Raw genomic sequence first — 21,255 nt, 5'->3', positions numbered from 1 at the left:
CCTGGGGTCGTTATCAAAGGCGTCATACGTCATACAATTAGCTAAATACCGCTCGCAGGCGGTATTACTGTAATCGTGGATAGTCCACAGCGGGCGCTCTGTGCTTTGGCTTATTAAAGCAACTGAGCGTTCCAGGCTGCGCTCTGAAACTCATGATGCTGGCAAATGGCAAGCGTCCTAATCGGGTTGTCAATTACACATTTGCAATTGTTTTATAAATCACACAAACACGCGCGGACAGACTCTCTCTCCCTCTCGCACACACACACACACACACACACACACACACACACACACACACACACACACACACACACACACACACACACACACACACACACACACACACACACACTCTTCAAGGGATAACAAAAAACACATAAATTGAATAACTTTACCAATCCATATAAATTACTTTATTACGTGACTACACTGGCACACTATTGGCCCTGTTAATATAGTATAAAGAGCGCAAATGATCCAAATGTTCATATTCTTCCACTAAAGGACAGCTTGCCCACAATGTTTGGAAAGAAGTGCATGGCCACTGCCATGTTACATGTTAGTGACGCAATGCCGCCTCCGCGCGGCGCGTCCGAGCGCAGCGCGCCGCCCCGAGCGCCTCCCACCGCGACTCTGACGCGCTAGCCGTCTCCTAGCCTAGCTTAGGTCTCATAGCCTAGCCTAGCAGCCTCCTAGCCTAGCCTAGCCGTCTCCTAGCCTAGCTAGCCGTCTCCTGGCCTAGCTGTCTCCTAGCCTAGCCTAGCTAGCCGTCTCCTAGCCTAGCCTAGACGTCTCCTAGCCTAGCCAGTCAGGGCAGCCCTACTGTCACAGCAGAAACTTTTCACCCCATCACCTCCAGTGTGTTCAGACCTCACAGTGAAACGACACTCCCAACAAGATGCCTACGGTCTCCAAGGGGGACGGGATGCGAGGCCTTGCCGTGTTTATCTCGGACATCAGGAACTGTGAGTGGTGACTTTTATCCTCTTTATGTTGTCCCTGTTCACCACTCCACCGTCCCGGGGTTCGGCTGTCAGCTGGGCGGGTAGCATTAGCCGCCTCACCGCCTTGCAGCCGACCGCTGACATGTCACGGAACAAAAACTCAAATCTTTCACAGCTTTTGTTTCCACAGAGTCAGACTAGTGACGGTAGAGAGCAGCAGTCAACAACCATTAAGTAAACGAGCTGTTGAGAGGAGTTAGCGGCGGGCCTGTAGCTAGTGTCCTGCCAAAGGGCGTGGGCCGAGTCTCCCACCAGGAACTACACCACGTATAACTTGTCTTAAACATAGCTCTCATAACTTTACTCATCAATACGAGTTACTTATTACTTGAGTGGACCATGTCTCCCACCAGGAGCTAAACCATGTCTCTAGCTATAACTAATAACTTTCAAAATCCATAAGGGTTACTTTATTGTGAGGACCATGTCTCCCACTGGCACTGAACCATGTCTAAACCATGTCTAACATCTATAACTCTCTTTACTTAGCTATACGAGTACCATGTTTATCTCCAGCTATAACTGTAATAACTTCACTGATATGTTCAGTGAAACCTTAATACACAAATGGGTTCTGGTGTTTCCTCAGTGCTACTAAGATAACAAACCACTCAGCCTGTTAAGTTTAATGATTCATTGAAGTTGAACTCTTTTATATTTGCTATGTTTTTTAACTATAATTCTTGCATGTAAAGTCGCATAGTTCACGTTGTAATAACCACTAATAACCACTTGGAGAATGGAAGATGTGTAATGTTGCCATGTTTATGTGTTGGGAAAGACAAGCTGTAATCATGTAACTTGTTGGCCCATCAGCCACAGACCCAAAACTGAACCTTAATCCAGTATGCATTGTTGATGTCATCACACCAAGTCTCATAATCGGTGTGCGGTGTGTTTTACATCTTTACAGGTAAAAGTAAAGAGGCCGAGATCAAAAGGATAAATAAAGAACTGGCGAATATCCGCTCTAAATTTAAAGGTATGTTGATGGTTTAACTCTGTTTTGATTAATATCAAGAAACATATTAAACTGTGTCGGATATTTGAGCGGTTGAGTCTTTTGTTTGTCGGAAATGTGTTTGATGCAAGTCTGATAGCTTCAGTGCAGCCCTGTGTGTGTGTGTGTGTGTGTGTGTGTGTGTGTGTGTGTGTGTGTGTGTGTGTGTGTGTGTGTGTGTGTGTGTGTGTGTGTGTGTGTCTTTATTCCCTCTTCTACATGACATCTCTTCCTGGCAGGTTTACTTCCTGTTGACATTCTACATTTCCTCCAATCACAAATCTAGTTTGCATAATCCAATAGTTCAAGATACGATCATCGAGACTAGTTGGCGTTAGACAGTACCTATTGTGTGTCTGTTGGTTATAGGGAGCTTGTGTTGTTCGTGTACATTAAGGACAACAGGCTCCTTAGCAGGTGTTTGCGTTGACCTTCCAGTGCTGGCTGGAGATGGTTTTCCTCGACGTACAGAGGGTCCTCTGCACCTGTTGCATGGGGCCTATATTTAGTCTGCTGCCAGAGGAAGCTGTCTGCTGGGCCATGCCAATGTTTTGCTCATTCTCCTTGGCCTTAATCCCCCCCCCCCCGCAGATCCTTTATCCTCATACAACATTTACATTTACATTTAGGGCATTAAGCGGACGCTTTTGCCCAAAGCGACTTACATAAGTCTGTTGGTCAGAAGAAGGGAAACAATATATCGCTGTCGGTAAAGTAAAGGATGTCCATTGAACCAAGTGCAAAGCACTAACAATCACTAGGTTAACCCATTCCCTGTATACAACAAAGATAGCTAGGATAAGATCTAATACACTGCTCAGTGATATTTTTAAGTGCAAGGACGTACAACATAAGATATGTGCGTACATTAAGTGCATGCAAGATTGTTTTTTATAAAAACTCTAGGACCCACACATGGATCTACATGACTTACCATGTAAGGCTCTGGGCTTCCACAATATACCACCAGAACAGCTTCAATGGGCCCTAGCCTGTATTCTACCATTTTCTGGATCTCTACTGGATATATTCACTCGTTTCCTGTTGACGCTGATGATAATGATGATGATGATGATGATGATGATGGTGGAGGAGAATGCAATTTTAAACCCTTCCAAATCTCCAGTTAAGATTTGGTGGATGTGTTGACTGCGAGACCCATAGCATGTGCTTATAATACCATAGTAAAAAAATGTAAGCATCGAGTGACTCCTGCATCAGGGCATCCAAGCAGTTATTGGAGAAACGTTATCATTCAGAGGAGCATTGATAGTAAGGGTTGACAGAGACTTTTACCTCTACATTTTCTTGACCAATGTGCTTATTGTCAGCCGCTTTGGCTAAAAGCGTCTGCTTAATGCCCTGAATGTTAATGTAAATGTACGTGGATCAAACCGCGTTAGAGATAATGAACCCCAGGGACAGTGAGGGTCGAGAGCTGAGCCCCGTGATGCAAATCGCTGTCAGCCGGTGACTCACTGGAGCGGTGAATTCTCAAATGGGCATATGTCCTCGTGATGAAGGTGTATGCAATGCCTCCGTGCTACAGTCCTCCTCTCTGTGAGGTCCATGACAGACTGCATTGTATCACATGCCCCAAAGCATGATTGGGGGCTGTATTGGGGGCTGGGGTCCTATTGTATCATGCATCAAGTGTGTGTGTGTGTGTGTGTGTATTTGTGTGTGTGTGTGTGTGTGTGTGTGTGTGTGTGTGTCACAGGAGACAAGGCTCTGGATGGCTACAGCAAGAAGAAGTATGTGTGTAAGCTGCTCTTCATCTTCCTCCTGGGACACGACATCGACTTCGGCCACATGGAGGCGGTCAACCTGCTCAGCTCCAACAAGTACACCGAGAAGCAGATTGTGAGTGACAGAACACGTGTCACGGCCCGCACTCCCATCACATACACATGTATAGGTGGAATGAGCTCCCTGCCGATGTCAGGACGGCACAGTCGTCAACAACTTCCACAAAAGTCTCAAGACTCACCTGTTCAGAGTTCACCTCGACTCTGCAAAGCCTCCCCCTTTTTTGCAAGTGCTGGGCACGTGGTTCAAAGAACATCCTTTTTGTACCGACAACGATATATTGTTCCTCTTTCTTCCGACAAATGTACTTATTGTAAGTCGCTTTGGATAGAAGCGTCTGCTATATTCCCTCAATGTAAATGGGTACCCTACCCACACGATGAACCCACCGCTGAGTGCTCCCCGTCTCTCCTCCAGGGCTACCTGTTCATCTCCGTGCTGGTCAACTCCAACAGCGACCTGATCCGCCTCATCAACAACGGCATCAAGAACGACCTGGCCAGCCGGAACCCCACGCACATGAACCTGTCCCTGCACTGCATCGCCAACGTGGGGAGCCGGGAGATGGCCGAGGCCTTCGCCGCCGACATCCCCCGCATCCTGGTGGCCGGGTAGGAGTCACCCCCTGCCACGAGTGTTCACGGACACGTCGGCCTACCGGAGCCTTTAGCTTCGGTTGCAAATGGACTGTATTTATACAGTGCTTTTCTAACCAGTGGCCGCTCAAAGCGCTTTACACTATTGCCTAACATTCACCCATTCATGCACACATTCACACCCCGACGGCGCAGTCAGCCACGCAGGGCAGCAGCCAGCTCGTCGAGAGCATTCAGGGTGAGGTGTCTCGCTCAGGGACACCTCGACAAAAGCTAGGAGAAGATGGGGATCAAACCAGCAACCTTCTGGTTACCAGCCAACAGGCTCTACCGTTTCAACCACTTGCCTCCCTTGTTGTCTAACTACAGTTTTCTGTATCGATCTGGAGATAATGATGCACACGTTTTTGTTGGCACATGTGGGACAAGCTATCGGAGCCCATTCCCTTTCATGGTCTGAGGAGCGCTAGTTAGACTAGCTGCTAGTAAACAGAACCAATGACATGCGCTTTGTCTCTGTTGTCCCGATAAGGGGAGCATGCAGTGACTGGTTGTGTAAACGGTTTTGTTAACCCAATCCTTCCTCTGTATGAACTAAAGATATAATCTGGATAAATACCTTAGAACCGGCTAAGATGTGTGTTATACACACAGCTACAAACGGCAGGAGGGTGTGTACTAAATGCCGGGTTGAGCAGACAGTGGAACATTTTAGGGTGAACTGCTGCTTTAAGGTAACTATGTAGTTCATGTGACTGTCTGACCAATTGGATGGCCCACACACATTTCCCACGTGATTCTTCCCCACGAGGGGGTCTGTCAGGAAGGGCTCTGCTGACTGGGTGTATTACACACTGAAGGACTGAACTTAATGAGTTTGGTTTCTTTGAAACCACTCGGTTCTGGTCTGTCTGCAGACAGCAGAACATTACACCTGCTGTCGTAGTAGATCTAATTTAGTCAACCCCACATAAGCCTGCATAGCACATTTTTATACAGTTGCATCTTTTGTTCTAGCGATTTATTGTGGAAGTGTAATACAGTATAATGATATGGGTATTGATCGTTCTGATGGTACAGATCAGATCCCCATGAGAACGATCCAACAATGCCTTGATCAATAACTTACGGAGAGTCATACACAGACTCTGCGTATTACTAGATACTACAAGAACAAAGCTTGGCCACAATGTCTACTGAAGATGAATGGTAGAACATCAGGAATGGAAGTGACCTTGTGCTCTGCTCTCCAGGGACACCATGGACAGCGTGAAGCAGAGTGCAGCGCTGTGTCTGCTGCGTCTCAACCGGACCTCCCCAGACCTGGTCCCCATGGGGGAGTGGACTGCCCGCGTGGTGCACCTGCTCAACGACCAGCACCTGGTAAGGCCTGGGCTCAGGCCCCCTAATGGGTCTACTCATGTGGTGGTAACAACATGGTCTTGATTAAAGCTCAACTTGAAAGTAAAACTGATTGTGATGTTCTTAACTAGTCCTTGTCCCCAGGGGGGGCTGAGTTATTAACTATTCCTTGTGTCGTCCTCGAGTGGTTGAGTTATTAACTAGTCCTTGTATGTTCTTTCGTCCCTGGGGGGGTTGAGTTACTATCTAGTTACTAACTAGTCCTCCTCTCCAGGGGGTGGTGACGTCAGCCACCAGCCTCATCACCACTCTGGCCCAGAAGAGTCCAGACGACTTCAAGACCTCCGTGTCCCTGGCCATCGCCCGCCTCAGCAGGGTAAGCCCCTCCACAGGGAAGCAGAATGCATCCTGGGAGTTTATGGTGCAGATAGTTGTGTGTTTTGTGTGTAACTGATTTTAACTATGCATGGTTGTGTGTTTTTTGTGTAACTCTGATTTCTCTGTGTGTGGTTGTGTGTTTGTTGTGTAACTCTGATTTCACTGTTTTGTGTGTTTGTTGTGTGATTCCCAGATCGTGACGTCGGCCTCCATCGACCTCCAGGACTACACCTACTACTTTGTGGCGGCGCCCTGGCTGTCCGTGAAGCTGCTGCGCCTGCTGCAGTGCTACCCTCCTCCTGGTACCCATGGTTACACATAATTTATCCCCCTCCCCCGCTACCCATGGTTACACATCATTTAACCCCATCCCCCTGGTACCCATGGTTACACATAATCTAACCCCCTCCCCTGTACCCATGGTTACACATCATTTAATCCCTCCCCCTGGTACCCACGGTTACACATCATTTAACCCCCTCCCCCTGGTACCTATGGTTACACATCATTTAACCCCCTCCCATGGTACCCATGGTTACTCAATCATTGAACCCCCTCCCCCTGGTACCCATAGTTACACATCATTTATCCCACTCCCACCAAGGTACCCATGGTTACACATCATTTAACCCAGCCTGACAGAACAACTGGCCCTAACCAGTCTACAGACAACTAGGGTTCATATTTTTATTTGTTGTATTTTTTAAAGGTCCCATGGCGTGCTACTTCATGCATGCTTTAATAAAGATATTAGTAGGCCCCTAATACAGTATTTGAAGATGTTCCCGAAATTCAGCCGTGGTACAGAATTACAGCCACGACGAGCCAGTCGCACATTGAGCTCTCCCCAAACGCGCCGTTTCGGTGTCTGTAGCTTTAATGCAAATGAGGAGGAGAGAGGCGGGTCAAGGAGGAGGGTGGGGGTGTGGCCCTGAGCAGCTTGCGGCCACGGGTACTATGCGCTCTGTTTATAGTGGATGTATCGCAATGGCGAGGCGCACAAAGCCTCTAGTTATCTATATCATATGATATGTACAGGGTGTCCGCGGAGGTCTTAAAAGTCTTAAAAAGTCTTAAATTCATTTTTCTAAATTTAAGGACTTAAAAAGTCTTAAATTCGTCAAAAATGTCATATGCTGGTCTTAAATTTATAACTCGGAGGTCTTAAATTTGTCGGGGCAGGGTTATTTAATTTTTTTTTTTTCTCGCGGGACTTTTCGGGAAGGAGATGTACGAGGGGCTACTTTCTTGCTAGCTGCATATATAAACGGATGTCTGCGCGCTTGCTAGCTAGTCTGCAACAATGGGTAAATGCAAGTTCAACGTCAGTTGGCTGGAAGACGTCCGAGGTTGGCTAGCGTCCGTTGCCAACCCAGAACAGGCCAGATGCATTCCGTGCAAAAGTAGCCTACATTCAAGCTCGGCACCATGGGGATTAAGGCTGTCGTCAGCCATATGCAGAGCCAAAAACATAAAACCTCTGCCAGGAGCCACACACAGACCCCAGCCATTTCTACGTTTTGCATCTCTGCCCCGGCGCTACCGCCGCAGACGGTCCGCGCTGCTAGCACTGACCTGAGGGCAGCATTTGGTGCGACACCAACACTGAAAGCGGAGGTGTTGTGGATTCTAAACACAGTGGTCAAGCACCAGTCCTAAAACTCGAATGAGGGGATAGGAGATCTCTTTGGTTTGATGTTCCCTGACTCTCAAATCGCGAGCACCTTTACTGCTGGAAGGGACAAAACGGCGTATATAACTCGCTTCGGACCAGTGCCTTTCATCCGAAACGAGCGAATCTGCAGCGTCAACAAGGCTGATTTTGTTTTGATATTTGAGACGTTGAACCACGCCACTAAAAGCAAGCAACTTGACGTGCACGTCCGATATTGGGTCGGAGATCGAGTGCATTCCCGGTACTTGGGCTCGCAATTCATGGGGCCCCACATATATGGGGGTAAAAGGGATGATGATACATAATATTTTTTAGACAATATGCAGAATCTTTTCACTTACTAATTAACACGGTCGGCTATTTTGCCAGCACGCCACCCTAGCCATATTATGGGCAACCGTGTTCCCCTTGGCTGTGATTTGAACTTTGAATTCCTCGTAGGAGTTCATAATAATACATTGCTCGCTTTGGATGAAATACACCGCTCTTGCGCGATTTATTTTGCATAAGGGTGAGTCAAATGACGCGAGAAACGCCCCTTTTATGTGAACGCGCATTGAACCTAAAGCGGAAAACCTGGTTCAACTAATTGAATCTAAAGTGAGCGTCGTGGTACCATTTAACTGTGATTGCGAGTTGCGGCTCTGTCGAGCCAGGTTTTCCCAAGAAAGCCTGGGTATGTTCAACGAGGTTTGTGGTATAGCCTACCCCCCAGGTCTTACAGAAGGCATTTATTTAATGGTGAAAATATTATTAATCAGTGGCGTAAATATCGACGGTGCAACCGTTGCAGCTGCCCGGGGGCCCAGACGCTGTCACCCCCCTCTCAACAACTTACAACTTGGGTGCACTATAAATACGTGCTGGGGCACCCAAATTAAAAATTTAGGCGCACCAGTGCACCCAAGGAAAGAGTTAGTCTGGAGCCCTGGAGTATCACTTTATGTTCAATAAACAGACAGAAAGTAAACTTGAATGAGTCTCATTGAGTGACCATGCTATGCTTGGGTTGTAATACAGCGGGATCCCCCCCACCATCGCGGGTTTAAGGTCTTAAATTTCATTCAAGGTGGTATTAAAAAGGTCTTAAAAAGTCTTAAATTTGACTTGCTGAAACCTGCAGATACCCTGATGTATAATCACGGCCAAAAGCTGTGTGCGCTTCCAGACGATATTATGATTCTCAAACGACTGTCGGGTTCTCCGACGTCTCTGGTTCTTCCACGTCCACATCAATCTGAAGTAGACTGAACCACGACATGGAGGAAAAAGGGATTGTTGCCCGCGATTGTTGACGCGGTTGTCTCCCACCGGAGCCTCACCGCCTCAGCAGCGGACAGCGCCGAGGCGGTGGTCCCTCGGCAGCGGGCAGCGGGACTCAAGCGGGAGACAATCCCTTTCTCCTCCATGTCGGTGTTCATGTATTTCAGGAATTCAAAGCCAAAGTTCCTTTCCCCAAATTCCTTCTCAACCATGGCTGAGATAACCCCCACTACGAGTCTCGTTGTGGAGATACCAGAGACGAGAGTCTGACGTTTTATGCTCCATTAACACCAACAGCAGAACTATTATCCAACAAGGCAGATTCAACAGAATATCCTGACTGTGTTAAATATGTAAACATGTAAATATGTAATAATTGTGTAACATAAATATGTAAATGATTAACTGACTAAAAATTGTAAGTACATTTCTAGCAAATTAACTCCAATATAAATTATATTAATTTATTCTACAACTTTCAAATATTTAACTTCTAAACCTTACGTTATTATGGATTATTACACGGCTCTTCCCAATGCTGTAGACTGCTCCATTCACTTGCATGGGCCTTCCCAACGTTCAGCTGTCAATTATTTTTGTTTATGCTCCGTTCACTTGCATGGGCACTTCACAACTTCCGGCGGTGAATTATATTTGATAAATCACCAATGCCCAGTATAATTGACCGCTGTCAAGGTAAACAAACAGATTTTTTGCCGTTTGCCATTTTAATCTAGATTAATCTAGATTAAAAACATTAATCTATGCCCACCACTACAAATAATACATATTATCACAGCCAAAAGCTGTGTGCGCCTCCAGACGATATTATGAATCACAAACGACTGCGTTGGGTTCTCCGACGTCTCTGGTACTTCCACTTCCAGATCAATCTGAAGTCGACTGAACCGCTCGCTGCCGGCTGCCCGCTGCCGGCTGCCTGCTGCCGGGCGGTGGTGCCTCGTGGCGGTGGTGCCTCATGGCGGTGGTGCCTCGTGGCGGTGGTGCCTCGGGGCAGCGGGCGGCAGGCAGCGGGGCTTCGGCGGGAGACAATCCCTTTCTCCTCCATGTCGCAGTTCATTTACTTCAGGGAGTCAAAGCCAAAGTTCCTTTCCCCCAATTCCTTCTCAACTATGGCTGAGATTACCCCAACTACAGTCTTGTTGTCGAAATACCAGAGACGTCATAGAACCGACTTGTTATGCGCCATAATACCAACAGCAGAACGGTTATCCAAATGTACAACACTTGCGTTACAGTGTGTGTAATCACACACACACACGCACATGTGTGTGTGTGTGTGTGTGAGACAATGAGCATAGCAGTTCATGAGACAATGAGCATAGCTCATTGTCTCATTGGCGGGCCAAATTCTCTAGGCGGGCAAGGCAGAGAAAGGGGAGGTAGCTTGGCCCCTTATACAGTAATGACATATGGGGCCACATTCAAAATCAGAGTACTCTGCTTTGCCTGTTGTGAAACAGGCAAAGACAAATCAGGGAACACAGCCATCTGGATACACTCCTGAAGCAGCCATCAGGAATATTGCATTTTGGTAATGTAGGGTTTTAGGTTTCTCTGGCTGGTTTCTCGATGTATCAGAGTGAGCTGGACCGGGGTAAAGGGTGCTTCAGGCCGGTCTGTCGCTGGGCGTGGAACTTAAGTGCTGAGGCATGTGTTTCAGAGGACGGCGCGCTGCGGGGACGTCTCACCGAGTGCCTGGAGACCATCCTGAACAAGGCCCAGGAGCCGCCCAAGTCCAAGAAGGTGCAGCACTCCAACGCCAAGAATGCTGTTCTGTTTGAGGCCATCGCCCTCATCATCCACCACGACAGGTCAGTGAGGCTAGTGTACATATTCAGCTGATCATCCAACATGACAGGTCAGTGATGCACAGTCATCATCCACCACGACAGGTCAGTGATGCTCAGTGATCATCCACCACGACCGGTCAGTGATGCTCTTTACACGTACAAAGGGTTTAGTGAAACACTCTTTACATGTCCAGTTGACCTTCCAACCCACAACGGGTTAAGTGATGCCCTTCACATATCAGCTGACCAGCCAACCCATGAAGGGTTCAGTGACGCACGCTTTACATCTTCAGCTGACCTGCCATAACAGGAAGGGTTTAGGTGAAACACACATTGCGTATAATTTAAGTCATCGGGATGATTAGTTTCATATAAAATACTTGAGCTTATTGTGAACCATTTCGCTTCAGTGGTGAAGCCAAGTGTTAAGACAACAGAGTGACCCACTCTGTTGTCTTCACTGTCCTACACCACTGGAGCCTCCAGGATGAGCGGGCCTCCCCCTGAGTGACGCCTCCTCTCCCCGTCCCACCAGTGAGCCCACTCTGCTGGTGCGCGCCTGTAACCAGCTGGGCCAGTTCCTGCAGCACCGCGAGACCAACCTGCGCTACCTGGCACTGGAGAGCATGTGCACCCTAGCCAGCTCTGAGTTCTCCCACGAGGCCGTCAAGACCCACATCGAGACCGTCATCAACGCTCTGAAGGTGAGTCCAGACTCTGAGAGAGACCGTCATCAAGGTGAGACAAGACTCCAAACCAAGCCTGCCAAACGCTGTTGATTTAGATTTGATTGGCAGATTCAAGGGACAACACCTGAACTAATTTCAGCAGAACCTGGTCCTGTGGTTTGATTTAAAGTTGAGAGTGTGTTCTTGAAATGACCGGAAGTGTGAGAGAGCTTCCTCTGCTGTGAGTGGTGTGTGAAGATGAGTCGTGCTCGGAGGTTAACGCCCCCCCCCCCCCCCCCCCCAGACGGAGCGAGACGTGAGCGTGAGGCAGCGGGCGGTGGACCTCCTCTATGCCATGTGCGACCGCAGCAACGCCAAGCAGATCGTGGCCGAGATGCTGAGCTACCTGGAGACCGCCGACTACTCCATCAGAGAGGAGATTGTGAGTCTCCACCAGGGAACGGGAGCTGGGCCCAAAGTGTTACCCATGTTTCTGTTTTAGTTCTGTATTCCCCCTTTTTTGTGCCAAAGGGAAACAAAGAAACCTTAAAGGTTGTATCAGCGATATTGGGTGATGTAACTCCTGTTGGTATTTGAAGCGAGTTCCCAAACAAACAGGGCCAGCTCGCCCCTCCCTTCCGTGTTTCGTGCATCCAGTAAAAACGATCATGATCACTGCGCAAAGCCCCACAACACCCACCCCTTGTCGGTGATTGGTTGGAATACTATTTATCTTGGTTTTGAGTGGTTGGTAGTACCATTTGTTTTTGTGTACGATCTCACAGGCTGCATACAGAAAAGCGTTCTTTTGACGGCCTGCTTATGGGGCAGGCAGCTAGCGGATTGTGAGAAAAGATCAGATGAATGTGATAATTTTGGTTTCGGCCTAGAATTGCTGATACAACCTTTAATTATATAAAGAGCTTTTCTGGCTTTGAATGATCACTAATGTAATCATACTAATGCATGAAACAACCTTTAGTGTAACCTCCTTTCACATCACTAAGATTTTAGTTATGTAAACGGTTTCAAAACTTATGCGACACCACAGTTGCACAGCGGCCTCAGCCTTCACTGGATGTCATCTTATCCGCCAAAAAGCAAATGGTGTTAACAAGGCCAATGTCGGCCCATACCGATGTTCAGCCCGATGCGCATCCCCACTTTGAAAGATGCAGCTGTTGGTTGCTAGGACACCGCTCCCATGGTAACCCTGCGCTCCTAACTGGCGCTCCCTCCCAGGTGCTGAAAGTGGCGGTGCTGGCGGAGAAGTACGCGGTGGACTACACCTGGTACGTGGACACCATCCTGAACCTGATCCGCGTGGCGGGCGACCAGGTCAGCGAGGAGGTGTGGTACCGCGTCATCCAGATCGTCATCAACCGCGACGACGTGCAGGGCTACGCCGCCAAGACCGTCTTCGAGGTGAGTGGGGGGGGGGGGGGGGGGGCTACAGGATCTGGGGGACATTTTTGAGATCTCTTGGGGGAGTTGACGTTTACATGCATTTATCCAAAGTGACTTACAACAAGTACATTGGAGAAACAATGGACACGGCTATAGTTATTTCTTCTTGTGTTTCTTGTTTCTCGTTATTTGATAGTTATTATCAGTTGCCTGGCTGGCCCATTACATGGGTGTCTCTTTATTTACCATGATTCTGTTCTGACCCTTATCTAGGAGCACTCAAAAATAGTGCGGGGGTGGTTTACCACGATTGACCAAACTACTACTTATCTGCGTAGCGTTTAGCAGCACTCTGAGTGCGCTGGCCTCCATCTCCTCTGGCCTCCATTTGTACTGTCTCCCAGAAGGAGTCTCATACGTTGTCCGTACACGTTGTGGTGACGCCTGTTGTGGTGACGCCTGTTGTGGTGACGCCTGTTGTGGTGACGCCTGTTGTGGTGACGCCTGTTGTCGTGGTGATGCTTGTTGTCGTCTCCCTTGTGCTCCCAGGCGCTCCAGGCCCCGGCGTGTCACGAGAACCTGGTGAAGGTGGGAGGCTACATCCTGGGGGAGTTTGGCAACCTCATCGCCGGTGACTCACGCTCCAGGTGCCTAGTTCTCCCACACTACTGCGGTGTCCTCTTTAGTGTTATTAACTTCATGGAAGTTAAGAAAGACGTTAGATCCAGAGGGTTCTATTTGGAAGACCACACCCTACCTGCCATTGCATAGGAGTGGCCCACCGTCCTAACGCTTTTCTAACCAATGGCCACTCAAAGCACTTTACAATATAGCCCAACATCAGCCATTGATGCACACATTCACACACCAACGGTGGTGTCAGCCAATGACAGGTGACAGCCAGCTCGTCAGGAGCAGTCAGGGTGAGGTGTCTCGCTCAGGGACACCTCGACACTCAGCTAGGAGGAGGGCGGGTCAAACTATCAACCCTCAGGTTACCAGCCAACTCGCTCCACCTCCTGAGCCCCATGCTGCCCACCGCCCATGGTCTTTGTGACGGTATGGCTACGGTACCGGTCCAGGTTCTGTGGAGGTCCTGGTCCCCTGATCTGCTCCGTGTTTGACCGACGGCCCCCTCCCTCCCTCCCTCCAGTCCGCTGGTCCAGTTCAAGCTCCTCCACTCCAAGTTCCACCTGTGCTCGGTGCCCACGCGGGCCCTGCTGCTGTCGGCCTACATCAAGTTCATCAACCTGTTCCCCGAGGTGAAGGCCACCATCCAGGAGGTGCTGCGCTCCGACAGCCAGCTGCGCAACGCCGACGTGGAGCTGCAGCAGCGCGCCGTGGAGTACCTCCGGCTCAGCACCATCGCCAGCACCGACATACTGGTGGGTACTGGGAGACATACTGGGGGACATACTGGGGGACATACTGGGGGACATACTGGGGGACATACTGGGAGACATACTGGGGGACATACTGGGAGACATACTGGTGGAGTACCTCCGTCTGAGCACCATCGCCAGCACCTACATATTGGTGGGTACTGGGAGACCTACTGGTGGGTACTGGGACATACTGGTGGAGCATCAACGGCTCAGTACCATCGCCAGCACCGACATACTGCTGGTTACTGGGGGACATACTGGGAGACATACTGGTGGATACTGGGAGACCAGTAAGGGAGACATACTGGTGGGTACTGGGAAACATACTGCTGGGTACTGGGGGACATACTGGGAGACATACTGGTGGATACTGGGAGACCAGTAAGGGAGAGATACTGGTGGGTACTGGGAAACATACTGCTGGGTACTGGGGGACATACTGGGAGACATACTGGTGGATACTGGGAGACCAGTAAGGGAGACATACTGGTGGGTACTGGGAAACGTACTGGGGGACATACTGGGAGACATACTGGTGGAGTACCTCCGTCTGAGCACCATCGCCAGCACCTACATATTGGTGGGTACTGGGAGACCTACTGGTGGGTACTGGGACATACTGGTGGAGCATCAACGGCTCAGTACCATCGCCAGCACCGACATACTGCTGGTTACTGGGGGACATACTGGGAGACATACTGGTGGATACTGGGAGACCAGTAAGGGAGACATACTGGTGGGTACTGGGAAACATACTGCTGGGTACTGGGGGACATACTGGGAGACATACTGGTGGATACTGGGAGACCAGTAAGGGAGAGATACTGGTGGGTACTGGGAAACATACTGCTGGGTACTGGGGGACATACTGGGAGACATACTGGTGGATACTGGGAGACCAGTAAGGGAGACATACTGGTGGGTACTGGGAAACGTACTGGGGGACATACTGGGAGACATACTGGTGGGTACTGGGAGACCAGTAAGGGAGACATACTGGTGGGTACTGGGAGACATACTGGTGGGTACTGGGAGACGTGCTGGTGGGTACTGGGAGACGTACTGGTGGGAAATCAGTGATAAGGTTGGAGTACCTCCGGCTGAGCACTATCGCCAGCACCGACATACTGGTGGGTCCTGGGAGACATACGGGTGGGTACTGGGGGACATAGTGGGAGACATACTGGGAGACAAACTGGTGGGTACTGGGAGACCAGTTTGGGAGACATCACGGTGGTGGCTGGGAGACCACAGAGCAGGGGGTCAGACTGGTGCGAATGGGGCACCAGAGGTACTGGTGACAGTCTGGTGTGGTAGTGGTGCACCAGTTATATGAGTTCCACCGGTCAGGCACTGTGGTTTATAATAATACCTCCATGCTCCACTCTGTCTCTGTGCTCTCCCAGCGCCCCCCTGTGGTCTAAGCAGCACCAGACGTCCGTGTTAATCCCAGGGAGATCTACTGATGGTCCAGATAACGATTTTAGGCTCGGAGGGAAAGTAGACTCAGCTGGAGGAACAGGAGGAGATCAATACGCTGACGTTATAGAGATTGAAATGGATCGAGCCCTCAACACTCACCTCACTGGAGGTGAAAGATCTCTGGCCTCCGTCCCTGTAACGTCTGTCTCCCCCCCCCCCCCCCCAAGGCCACGGTGCTGGAGGAGATGCCCCCCTTCCCCGAGAGGGAGTCGTCCATCCTGACCAAGCTGAAGAGGAGGAAGGGCCCGGGGAACCAGCCCGGCGCAGAGGAGGCGCGGCAGGAGAGGGAGAGGGAGAGGGAGCGCAGCCTGAACGGGAGCGCCGAGCACAGGGAGGGCGGGGCCGCTGCCGCCGCCAAGGTAACCACTAATACTAAGATACACAATGAGTACACGCATGTGTAACAACTCCTCAAACACTCCAACCCTCTCAGGGACGCACTCAGGGATTGAGTTGTTTATCTTGACCTGGGGTCAGTCTGGTGCATACAGAGGGTCTTATTGTACCGCCGGACTGAGTCCTCAAAACACACAAAGGAAAACCTTTCATTCTCTTTTTCTGGTTGCATTTCTGTAGCATTTCCTTTGACTTCATCTCTGCTTTCTTCTGTCTCTCTCTCTCTCCCCGTCTGTCTGACTGTCTGTCTGCCTCTTAATGTCTGTCTGTCTGTCTGTCTCTCTCTCTCCCTCTCCCTCTCCCTCTCCCTCTCCCTCTTCTCCGTTTCTCTCAATCGGTCTCTCTCCTCTCTCTTTCCACTGTCATCCCTTATCGTCTGTCATCCCTATCTGCCCGGTGTTCTCCTTCCACCCTGCCCCTCCTCCAGTCATCTCCATCGGTGGACGTTCTCTCTGTGGCCGCCCTGCCCACCAACAGGCCCCGCCCTGTCTCCTCCGTCTCCCTCATGCAGACTCCTTTCCTTGCGTCCTGCGCTGCTCCTAGCAGCCTCTCCGCTGGACCCATGGTACACCTGCTGCTGCTGCTTGCTGCTGTGCACCTCAAGGGCCACTCAACCCTGAAACGCTCCCTTCTAGTTCTAACGTAGTCTTTATCTTATGATTGTCAGCGTAGTAATCTATACCACTTCATCACTGTCACTGAAATAAGTCCCCAAAGCACGATGAGGCGTCCACTCTGCTGTGGTTGACTGTGGCGTCCCAGGCTCTGTGACCAGTGGCTACAAGAGGACACACCCTTCCTCCCAGTATGGAATCCCAGTCTCAGGCCAATTGGATGTTTGATGTGAAGCATCATCCACACTCCACTCTGCCTCTACCCCACATCACCACGCTAGGCCCCGCCTCCCCTCCCCTCCCCTCCTCTCAGCCCCTGAACAGAGCTCTGTCTGCTGTGTTCTCTGTGTCTGCTGTGTTTGTATGTGATGGAGCTTCAACCACTTGATCTGGGACTAAACACCAATGTCTTCCTTGTAAGAGTCCTCTATGTTGTGTTCTTGTTTTAACTTGATCTTCAAGTTGGTGTATAATGTAACCCCAACCTCCTCCATCCTCCTCCTCCTCCTCCTCCTCCTCCTCCTCCTCCTCCTCCTCCTCTTCCTCCTCCTCCTCCTCTTCCTCCTCCTCCTCCTCCTCCATCCTCCTCCTCCTCCTCCTCCTCCTCTTCCTCCTCCTCCTCCTCCTCCTCCTCCTCCTCTTCCTCCTCCTCCTCCTCCTCCATCCTCCTCCTCCCTCCATCAACCTCCTCCTCGTCCTCCTCTCCCAGACCTCCCTCTACCCCTCGGCCGACCTGCTTGGTCCCACAGGCCCGCCCCCGTCCACGGGAGGCAGCCTATTGGTGGATGTGTTCTCTGACAGCCTCCAGGCTGGCCCCGCCCCCCTGGACCTGGCCCCTCCCAACACGGCCGCGTCAGAGGACAACTTCTCACGGTGAGGAAGCACATCACTGGTTCTACTGGGACTGTTCATGCTGTTATTATGAATAAGAAAAGTATTATATTATTCATATTAATAATACTTTTGTTGTTGCATTGTAAATTATTCAAAAATATTAATATTATTAATTATATTATCAATTGTTAATATTATTATTATTATTATTATTATTATTATTATTATTATTATTACCACTACAATTACAATTATTGTAATCATCATCATTCCTCCATGATTGGTGGTCCTCCTCTCCTCCCACTGAAGGTGTCTAAATAACTCTTTATTGATCTCTGCAGGTTCATCTGCAAGAACAACGGTGTTCTCTTTGAGAACCAGCTGCTGCAGATCGGACTGAAGTCTGAGTACAGACAGAACCTGGGTAGGGCCTCTTGACCTGAAACCACTCGACCTGAAGTATCAAGGATTTATTAGTAATGAATTATTAATATTAATCTAAATGTTGTCTCTCCTAGGGCGCATTTATGTGTTCTTTGGCAACAAGACGTCCACCCAGTTCCTGGACTTCAGCTCCACGGTCAACTGCCCGGACCTCCTCAAGACCAATATCCTCCAGCCCCCCAGGCCTGCTGCTCAGTGCCGACCCTCAGTACTGACCCTCAGTACTGAGCACTGATGCTGCTAGAGAGGGCTTTCTACTGTGGTTAGACACTTTACCATGGGGATGGGACACTGGTGGGACCCGGTTAGTGACCCTGGTTAGACCCGGTTAGTGATCCAGGTTAGTCTCTTTAGCAGGGGGACATGACCCTGGTGGGACCCGGTTAGTGTCCTTAACCACCCGTCCACAGCTCAACGTCCACACCAAGCCCGCTGACCCCACCATCGACGCCGGCGCTCAGCTGCAGCAGATCCTCAACATCGAGTGTCTGGAGGACTTCACCCCCGCCCCGGTGCTGGACATCCAGTTCAGGTGAGACCCCCCCCCCCACCCCCCGGTGATGGACACCCAGTTCAGGTGAGACCCCCCCCACCCCCCGGTGCTGGACATCCAGTTCCGGTGAGACCCCCCCCCACCCCCCGGTGCTGGACATCCAGTTCAGGGGAGACCCCCCCCCCCACCCCCCGGTGCTGGACATCCAGTTCAGGTGAGACCCCCCCCACCCCCCGGTGCTGGACATCCAGTTCAGGTAAGACCCCCCCCCCACCCCCCGGTGATGGACATCCAGTTCAGGTGAGACCCCCCCCCCACCCCCCCCCCCCCGGTGCTAGACATCCAGTTCAGGTGAGACCCCACCCCCCGGTGCTGGACATCCAGTTCAGGTTAGGGTCCAGACCACAGGGGGTCCAGACATCAGGGGTTCCCTATGAAGGCTCTGTTAGTCTGAATGCTCTGTCTGTGTGAAGGCTCTGTCTGTGTGAAGGCTCTGTCTGTCTGAGTGAAGGCTCTGTCTGTGTGAAGGCTCTGTCTGTCTGAGTGAAGGCTCTGTCTGTCTGTGTGAAGGCTCTGTCTGAGTGAAGGCTCTGTCTGTCTGTGTGAAGGCTCTGTCTGAGTGAAGGCTCTGTGTGTCTGTGTGAAGGCTCTGTGTGTCTGTGTGAAGGCTCTGTCTGTCTGTGTGAAGGCTCTGTCTGAGTGAAGGCTCTGTCTGAGTGAAGGCTCTGTCTGTCTGAGTGAAGGCTCTGTCTGTCTGAGTGAAGGCTCTGTCTGTCTGTGTGAAGGCTCTGTCTGAGTGAAGGCTCTGTCTGTCTGTGTGAAGGCTCTGTCTGTCTGTGTGAAGGCTCTGTCTGTCTGTGTGAAGGCTCTGTCTGTCTGTGTGAAGGCTCTGTCTGTCTGTGTGAAGGCTCTGTCTGTCTGAGTGAAGGCTCGGTCTGAGTGAAGGCTCTGTCTGGGTCTCCAGGTACGGAGGCACCCTGCAGAACTTCGGTGTGAAGCTCCCGGTGATGCTCAACAAGTTCTTCCAGCCCACGGAGATGGAGGCGCAGGACTTCTTCCAGCGCTGGAAGCAGCTGGGAGCGTGAGTTGGTTTAAGACAGTTAATAATATAGCTTCTGGTAGTAGATAGTGAGTTAATAATATTTAGGTGTGTTTTTAATATCCGGCTGTGTTGTGTTTCTCCTCAGGCCGCAGCAGGAGGTGCAGAAGATCTTCAAAGCGAAACACCCGATGGACACGGAGGTCACCAAAGCCAAGGTGGGTCACACACCACTGCCGCTCATCACTCTGTCTCCCCCATACGGGGTACAAATGATAACCTGAACAGGGCTGCCTGGAGCTCCGAGCTCAGCTTTATGAGCGCTGGTCAGCCGAGGCCGGCTGCTGTTCCCTCTGCCAACATCTGACCTGGACGGTGTGGCTCAGTCACCGGATGGTGTAGTTCTCCTGAGTCACCAGGAGGTGTCGTTGTGTTACGTTGTCGTGTTTCAGATCATGGGGTTTGGCACCGCTCTGCTGGATGGCGTGGACCCAAACCCCACCAACTTCGTGGGGGCCGGCGTGATCCACACCAAGAACACCCAAGTGGGCTGTCTGCTCCGACTGGAGCCCAACACACAGGCCCAGGTACACACACTCACACAAACATACAGGTACACACACAGGCCCACACGCATTCACTGACCAACACAGGCCAAGGTAGACACACGCACACTCACTTGTATGCACTTAAAGGATTCGTCCACTTTTTGGGCTTCATCTTCATCGTTGAATGCATTTATTGAACGTCCCTTTGGACAAAAGCTTTTTAATTGAAGTCTGACTGATGTGGTTTGTCCCTCTCACGCTCTGTCCCTCTCTCACTGTCTCTCACTCTCTCCCATGCTGCAGATGTACCGTCTCACTCTGCGCACCAGCAGAGACACCGTGTCCCAGAGGCTCAGCGACCTGCTGTCTGAACAGTTTTAATCTCAACCCTTCACACACACACACACACACACACCCCTCCCCCTCATGTTACACAATACTTTTTGTCTCTGCGTCTCACTTGGATTAGATTGGAACTGATGTACAGTGTAAATTCTTTTTTTTATATATTTTACTTATTATAAATGTATATGAAATGTTTATCTTTTTTGTTTCTTAACAAACCCCTCTACTAACTTCACTGCTTCTGTCTGTCATGGACTGTGATTGGTTGTTCTCGGCGTGTGCCTGGTGAGGCGATGACGTTACTACATCCCCCCTGGTGCCGTAGCGCTGACACTACTCTCGGGCTCCTCTCTTAACGTGGTTGAATAACGACTGTAAACTAAAGTCCTGTTTGCATACTTATCATCTCTCAAGACCTGTAATGTCCTCAGTGTCACTTTGCACGGCCGTGGTTTGACGTTGCTGATCAGTGAGAGAACGTGGTACTGAGAACCAGCATCAGGACTACAGTAGCCATCCCCCCAACCCCAACCCACACACCACTGCCTGGCCACATGGTGCCTTCAGAGATGGCTGTTTGTAGAGTGAATGCCAACTTTGTAAGATTGTTGCCAAATATAGCTGATTGTCACTTTTAATGTGTGTCGTTTTACTTTGCTCGCAAACACAATCCATACTTTGTCTCATTCTTAGTAC

At 50.3% G+C, this 21,255-nt stretch overlaps 1 protein-coding gene across 2 annotated transcripts; it reads left to right on the top strand.

Moving 5' to 3' along the window:
• The first annotated feature begins 651 nt into the window (after window positions 1–651).
• On the top strand, window positions 652–21,197 carry LOC132472453 (AP-2 complex subunit alpha-2-like). 2 transcript variants are annotated; one of them, XM_060072059.1, is made up of 23 exons: window positions 652–968; window positions 1,921–1,989; window positions 3,728–3,870; window positions 4,234–4,427; window positions 5,666–5,795; window positions 6,049–6,150; window positions 6,346–6,454; window positions 10,775–10,925; window positions 11,440–11,608; window positions 11,877–12,014; window positions 12,815–12,997; window positions 13,529–13,626; window positions 14,133–14,364; window positions 16,014–16,205; window positions 16,670–16,807; window positions 17,566–17,729; window positions 18,032–18,114; window positions 18,209–18,299; window positions 18,544–18,666; window positions 19,592–19,708; window positions 19,815–19,884; window positions 20,119–20,253; window positions 20,518–21,197. In XM_060072059.1, exons 1-23 carry the CDS (start codon window positions 902–904, stop codon window positions 20,593–20,595), a joined length of 2,976 nt encoding a protein of 991 aa, XP_059928042.1. In that variant the 5' UTR covers window positions 652–901; the 3' UTR covers window positions 20,596–21,197. The 2 variants fall into 2 exon arrangements, with proteins under 2 accessions (XP_059928042.1, XP_059928043.1); XM_060072060.1 differs by lacking the exon at window positions 16,670–16,807 and having other exon boundaries at window positions 655–968.
• Window positions 21,198–21,255: the final 58 nt, after the last annotated feature.

Source organism: Gadus macrocephalus, chromosome 14 (assembly GCF_031168955.1).
Source record: "Gadus macrocephalus chromosome 14, ASM3116895v1".
Classification (NCBI taxonomy): domain Eukaryota; kingdom Metazoa; phylum Chordata; class Actinopteri; order Gadiformes; family Gadidae; genus Gadus; species Gadus macrocephalus.
Note: the sequence above shows the minus strand (reverse complement) of the source record. Positions and strands in the feature narration are given on the sequence as shown.